The sequence below is a fragment of the Leuciscus leuciscus genome, assembly GCF_965113295.1.
Source record: "Leuciscus leuciscus genome assembly, chromosome: 24".
In the NCBI taxonomy this organism is placed as follows: Eukaryota; Metazoa; Chordata; class Actinopteri; order Cypriniformes; family Leuciscidae; genus Leuciscus; species Leuciscus leuciscus.
The window spans coordinates 13,945,811-13,953,528 of NC_138723.1; the positions used below are offsets into that span (position 1 = coordinate 13,945,811).

General features: G+C 35.7%; 1 protein-coding gene across 2 annotated transcripts in view; it reads right to left on the bottom strand.

The window, feature by feature from the left end:
- Nucleotides 1-6,646: 6,646 nt before the first annotated feature.
- rassf2b (Ras association domain family member 2b) overlaps nt 6,647-7,718 on the bottom strand; it is a 6,382-nt gene continuing 5,310 nt past the window's right edge. For both annotated transcript variants that reach the window (XM_082158207.1, XM_082158208.1), the window contains exons 9-10: nt 7,358-7,455; nt 6,647-7,238 (exon numbers count right to left, since the gene is read on the bottom strand). In XM_082158207.1, coding sequence (XP_082014333.1) covers nt 7,172-7,238; nt 7,358-7,455 — 165 coding nt within the window. In that variant the 3' untranslated portion in view covers nt 6,647-7,171. The remainder of the gene's footprint in view (nt 7,239-7,357; nt 7,456-7,718) is intronic.

The following is a 7,718-nucleotide window of genomic DNA, read 5'->3' on the forward strand; positions in this document are numbered from 1 at the left end:
ATAACATAATTTACCATTTTATTTACAAAATATTAATCTGACGCACGTTCACGCAACAACGCCTGCTCTCGCGCCAACACAACACAACGAATGGTGCTCTCATGAAGAGATAATACTTTGTAAATAAAGTTGTAAATTACGTTGTTGCTTTTTTGCGCAAACAAAGCACTCGTGTCGCTTCATAAAACTGAGGTTAAACCACTAGAGTCACATGGATTGCTTTATGATGTCTTTACCACCTTTCTGGGGCTTGAAAGGGGTAGTTGCGTAACTTTCAATGGAGGCAGTCACAGAAATCTTAATTTGTCTTCCGAAGATGAAGGCAATCTTACGGGTTTGGAGCAACATGAATTTTTATTTTTGGGTGAACTAATCCTTTAACAACGATGTTAGCATCAAAATAAATAAAATCATCAGTTAAAATACTTATTTGATTGCAGTACTTTCAGGCAATAGCAGTACAACATCAATTAAATATAATTTAATATTCATCACACCAACCGACGGCTAAAACATTTGGATATATGTTTAACAGTAAATTTTTTAATTAACTCAACCTTCTTGCCTTGACACACACACACACACACACACAAATATATATATATATACATATACATACATACATATATATATATATATATACTGTATATATATATATATGTCATCACTGTCTCACATTTCATATTTCATCCTCGTAATAAATAAGTTTCACTTCATCAAAGAAAATAATTGCATCCTCTGTTTAAAATTAAACCTTTCTGCACTATGAAATTGTCTCTCAGCGAGACAAATGCCTCAAACCCTGTAATTCATCCCCACATAAAGATGTGTGCCACTGTACCAAGTGTTATAAGGATGCTGGCCTGCTCTGAGCAGCCAGTGTTCCTGTAATTCTGCCAGTCTGAGCGACTGTGGTTTCCATGTCCATCGGGGTAATGGCGCCTGCTGCCCTCTTCGTACCCGTACCTCGGTCTGCCCATAGAGCCCAGCCCGTATCCGATGGCTGCTCCTCCGATAGCCCCCGCGGCTGCAGCACCTGCCATTTTAAGGCCCGTTTTCTTTGAAGAAGGGGATTTGGCCGGCTGACCCCATCCGCCTCTGCCACCTGCTTTGCCACCTTTGCCATGGGCCAAAGGATACATCGACATCACCAGTAACATCCACACCCACATCATTACCAGGAGCTTCTGATTGCCCATCGTGATTAGAGGTCCCTATAAAAGACAATGGGAGCTCATTTATATCTTGTTACACATTTTAATAAAGTTTGCTATAATAAAATCACATCAATTTAAAAGGTAGGACATGCTATTTCAATAATTGTTTCATATGTTTTCTTATTAGCCTTTCAAGGGCAAATTGTCTGTGCACAGACACTTTTAAAATAGGCTAGGCTACTTTACAAATAAATGATATTGGTAACACTTTAAATAAGGTTTCATTTGTTAAATGTAGCTTTTGGCCAGCTCAAGCGATTAAAAAACAAAACTGGATGCATTTTGCGGAAGAACTTTGTTTTGGTTGTGCTTCGGCTTTGCGTGACTGTGCGGATGAATACGACCCTTCGCAATAGATAATGCTTTAGTATAGTCAAGCGCTATGGCCCGACGGTGGAAACTACAGGCCCGAGGCTCTTAGCCCGGCACGGCCCGTTTTAAAGGGATAGTTCACCCCAAAATGAAAATTCTGTCATCATTTACTCACCCTCAAGTTGTTTCAAACCTGTATGAATTTCTTTTTTCTGCTGAACACAAAAGAAGATATTTAGAAAAATGTCGGTAACCAAACAGTTGATGGACCCCAATGACTTCCATAGTAGAAAAAAAAAAAAATACTATGGAAGTCAATGGCCCTGTCCCAAATGGCGCACTTCATGCAGACTTTCGGTCTCGTGGACTTGAATTGCGCGTGCTCGCTGAGTCTACGAGTCCGTAGGCCGTCCCATTCAGCATTTTACCGCTCTGAAGTGTGCTCAGCAGCGCCCCCTTTGTACCCTTGAAGCGGTCTTCCACGAAGCCCGCATAGAAGCAGGCTCCACGCACTTTAACTACCCAGAAATCCTTGCGAAAGGCCAATCAGACAACAGATGGGAGGAGATTTCACTCACGGATAATTGTTGACATGGCTGAGAAGAAAATATTACTGTTTTTATGACCTAAATGTACATTTTACCAGTTGTAACCTACAGTTTATACAAACATTATGGTCATCGAGCAGTGGTTGATGTCTCAAACATAATAATAGCGCGTTTAATAATATGATCGCATTATGATTCATTAAATAAATAGAACCGAATGTCAGGGCTTCACTGAGTCATATGTAAACATAGTATGAATATTGAAACCTGTAAATTGAAAAAATTATGTTTAAATTATGTTTTAAAATTGTAATCTTAGTTCAAATGGAACATTATGTATTTTTATGTTCAACTGTATACATCATTTAAATAAGCATGATGTATCTATTGTCTAATGCCCAGGTGATATGCACAATATCAAAATATAGAACTGTAAAATTAGGCTGTGTAGTGGACATGCAGATAAGACGTCGGAGCGCAAAAATGTGATTTCTCCTGTCCAACAACAACTAGACCGTTATTTCCGGCATGCCGATCGAGTCTGTCCCAAAAATACCTCTCAATGCGCCCTCGTGGACTCGCGCCAAGGGCCCTATAGGTCTGCACTACATGACGTCACCAAAGTGTGGACTCTGAGGAAGTCCACAAGTCCGGAGTGTGCCATTTGGGACAGGGCCAATGGGGTCCATCAACTGTTTGTTTACAGACATTTTTCTAAATATCTTCTTTTGTGTTCAGCAGAAAAAAGAAATTCATACAGGTTTGAAACAACTTGAGGGTGAGTAAATGATGACAGAATTTTCATTTTTGGGTGAACTATCCCTTTAAGCCCTGGCTCGCACTGGCCCGACAGTGGAAACGCGGCTAATATTTCATTGCAACATTTTTCCATATGCATAGCCTATTATTGTTCCCTACTTGAGTTTGTAAATTGATAACTCTGTTAGAGAGCAACATGAGGCAATTTATCTCTTCAATAAACACACCTGTTGAGTAATAAAAACACAATCTCCCCATCGCCTTTACAAGACTTCAAATCCAATCTCCAAAAAGCAACTGGTCACTATACGGATTTAACGAGACCAGAGGCGGAGCCAGGATTTTTTCATAGGGGTGGCCAGGCAAGGGCCAGCAACCAGTCTGGGGTGGCACAGAAATCTTAATTATTTTATCATAAAAAAATAATTTGATAATGTATGGGACTGTTTTAGTGCCTAAACAACTGAATAAAGTTAATTTGTACTTAATTGTAATTGAGATAGTAGTGAATTAGGAATCATGGAATACTGAGTGAATTTTTTTTATTGTTTTTATTATTACCCACCACCTCATATTAAAACAAATTAAATAGTAATAAAAGGGCACACACTATAGCTAAAGTTCAACTTGCTCCGCTTGGTTCTGGTTCTCAAAATATCCAATAGCTTGTTCTACATTGTTGCATCTTCATGAATGAGATAACATGCAGATAAATACTGTCCAAAGATTATTCAACCTTCAGTGCGTTTTATATAATCAATGAACTCTTCAACCAATTCTGAGTTTGTAAAAAAAAAAAGTTAAACTTTCTATATTAGTTGTCAAAATAAATAATTGCAACAGTTCTGTCATACCTAAATTAAAAAGGAAAACAAAAGTTCTCTTTTGAATCCCCATGTGCAAGAATGTGAACAAGGCGGAAGTCAACAGCACATCATGTAAAATGTTATGTTTTTCATAATGTTGCCATAATGTAAAATTACTTATTTTATGGATTTAAAATGTATCCATTTTTGTTTGTCCTTTACAAATTAACGCAAAATGAATGCCTATCGTCTAGTACAAATGCACAGTGCTCACATTTATTTGGACATTAAAACATTACATCAGTTTGTGCCTTATATTGTGATCTCACATAGCAGAATATTTTACTTAAGACACACGTGACGCATATATAACAAATACATGCATGCAGTTTTGACAGCTTTAATCACCTTTTTGATTCTTACATGAGTTAATTGACGACAACTACGGCTACAGCACGCCGCATGTGCGCGTACCGCAAGCACAATACAACGCCTGTCAGCAGTGACAGAAAAGTTAGTTCGTTTTACTGACATTTGGCCTGACAACATCTGATCTCATCTTACCGAAGATAGCCAACTGAATAAGGACAACGCCCTTTTCTCAGCATCTGACATAAGTGTCACAAGCTTTAACACACATCTTCTAAAATAAAAGTAGCATCAGAAAAAAGAGAATTACGTTTGTTGTTGACCACACTATTCGACTTACTCAAAACGGTCTTGCAACCCACAGTTGAGAAAGATTGACTCTATATATATTCACCATGTGCATATCACTGTCTGATGTTCTGCTGAAGCTCATTCGGCACGTGCACATTTCTGCATTCATTTGAATTGCGCCTGGCGCTGAGGTGAAGTTGGGGTGTGCGTCTGAAAAGTCTCACGTTTTTTGTGGTCTTAAAGAGACGGTTCAGCGTTTTAAAAAACGCAATTTTTGTCAGTACAAAAAGAGACAGAAAGAGCAGTTGTGAGATGGGTGGCCACGGCCACCCCTGGCCACCCCATAGCTCCGCCAGTGACACGAAGGGTGAGTGAGGCATGCACGCAATTTCCCGAGAAAACCATTCCAGTCAGGTCTAAAATATAAAACACTTTAAACAGGCGTAATTTCCATAGTAGGCTAGGCTATATCAGGGTAAGACAAATAAAATGATAATAATAATATTTTTTTTGGGCAAAGATTAATGATGTTTTGACTTATTAAATGTTTTATTAATTTTTAACAACAAAAGGTATAGTGTTACTTTAACAGTTAACTACATTAGTAACAAAGAAAAATACTCCTACAGCATTTATTAATATTAGTCAAGGTTTATCTCAACATTCTTAAGATCAAAAGTTCTATCTGTTAACATTAGTTAATGCATGTGAACTACATGAACATATTTAACTAACATTAACAAAAGGTTAATAAATGCTGTAAGAATATATTTGGTTCATGTAAGTTAATATTGTAGGCTACATTAATGTTAAATGAGATTATTAAATATTTTAATAATAAAACACTTTTACAAATAGTAATAGTGGCAAATACACTAGATTTACAAATTATTTATCTAATTTCATAAACTCGATTCACACAATTTTGGGTTCTTACAACCAGTGTACAAACTGGTGTAGAAACAATTTTCACAAATACAAAGAAAGGGCAAGTAACACATTGAATTAAACATTACATTTTGAGAAAGAGCCTCCTTTTCAAATAATAAACATTGCTCCAGTTCAATGTTATTCTAAATATATTTATATGTTTTATTTAACATTTATTTTAAAATGTTGTTTTTATCATTTGCTTTTTATTAACTACATTGATTTTATTGATTTATTATTATATTATGTGTATTTTAAAATATTTAATGATTGTTTATTTTTAATATAACAGTAAATAAACACATTTTTAAACGTTTTAAATGAAAATGTTGAACATTTTATTCAACAGAATTATTCGAAACAGAAACATTCTTGGTCAGTTTAGACAATTACAGTGCAGTGAGCGGCACAAGTCTTCTGAATCTGATTATACGCACCATTGCACATTTATAGAGCTGACCACTGACAACAAACAAACGTCCTGACTGGTGTATCAATTGTCAAAGCTCACCTAGAATGAGTGCTATGTACGATTTGCTGACACACAGTGCCCCACTTGTTGTGCCATACAGTATATCAATTGTTATACATGTATTGCATAACATAGACAGCCATGTCATTGATGTCACAATGGTTATTTCAAACTATTACTGTAATATGAAAAATAAATAAATAAATCAAAATGATTAAACCAATGAAAAATATTTAGGATACATTACATTAGATTTGATATATTAAATGTGTTGCCCCAGTATTCATGCTATAATAACATTTATCCTCTCAACAAAGTCCCATCTGTTGCAATAAACAGAAGCATCTTACCATAGTGGTGATCAGTGGCTTCTCTTCACCGCATGAACCGCCCAGTCTTACTGAGAGAAGCTGGTAAACAACCACCTTATGAAACTGTTCCTCTCTACACAGGAGCGAATGAGCAATCAGGGAAGCTCAATGGCCCCGCCCACTGAGAACAAAGGATGAATTAGTGCTTGGTACTAGACTGGTTTTTACTCATTTTAAAGCAATTTGAATAAGATTAACATCCCATTGCTCCCACACTCGATTTCCCCCTCGTGTCTATTATCTCTGACCATTAAGTTCTCAAATCTTAGTTGTAATAGTAAGAGATCAGTGCTTAGGAGTGTTAAAGAAACTAATAAAATATATTAGGAGAGATTAAGTCTTTATTCCACATGGAAAAATGATCCTTATGTTGAAATGTCATGCCTAATGTGGAGCAATGCAGTGTGGCGTAAGACGTATTCGTGGTAAATGGACTGTTATTTTGATCTGCTTAAACATACCCATGAGACTCATGAGAAAAATATTAATATTAGACAACTACAGGGATCGTTGAAATGTAATGAGTTTCAATCTTTCACTGAGGTAAATGTGCATGCAAGTTGACACAATAAATTCTGTATTTTTTTATTATTAAAAGCAAACATCTGTGCATATACAGTACACTTGTAAAACGCCTCACAAATTAAAAATATTAAATATTTTTAATACTAACAAACATTACAAACAGTCTGCAATAAAATAAGGCAAATAGATTAGATTTACAAATTATTTCTCTTCGTTTCACATTGTCTGTTTCTTCACACAGTCCGGCTTTACATTAAATCAGATTTTTAATAACTAGAAAAATAAACACTCTCATGGCTCATTATAATTGTGCATACAAGTCGGACATTGACCCATTTGATTTCCTTTGTGAAAAAGAAGGCCAAGTATCTGTTTATCTGCTGTTTATCCAATAAAGCTTATTTAGAGAAAGCCATGGTACTTTTGGATATTGCTGTATTATGATATTATAAAATACATGAACACAATAACAGGCTCATAGAATGCCAAACTAAAGTAAGAATATGTCCCTGTTCCTGAGAGAGCACCACTTTGGTGATTTAAAGACGGTGTTCAGATGAATGATGTAACATCATCTAGTAGTTTTATCAGCTAAAGACTTCATGTATCTCTTGATGATACGACGCAAATCAGCGTACCTGAATAACAGGAAATAAGAAAAGAAAAAACAGAAAGGAAATGAGTCACAATGATTTCAAATGACTCTAGAAATCATGTATATGTGTTTTTTTTTGTTTTGTTATGTATGATAGACTACCTCTTCTTCAGTTTCAGCATCTCTCTTTCTTCTTCCTCTTGTAGTTTAGCAATGAAGCTTTGTAAAACAGGAAGCTCAAACTTGATGTATTGTGCCACCTGGAGGACAAAGTAAAGTATTACAATAATATATCCAAACTTGCACTACTGTATAGTTTGGCTGAATTCAGAAAGCCACACTGACACTTATTTATAATAAGATTATATTATAAAAACTGACACTTATAAATAGTAAGATTACAGTATCCAAATTTTAAGACCTGCTACATCAGCCAAAATGTGCAGTATACAACCAGACGCATTGTGTAGAATACTGAATATAACAATGTATGACCTTCAATAACTATGTAAAAAATATACTG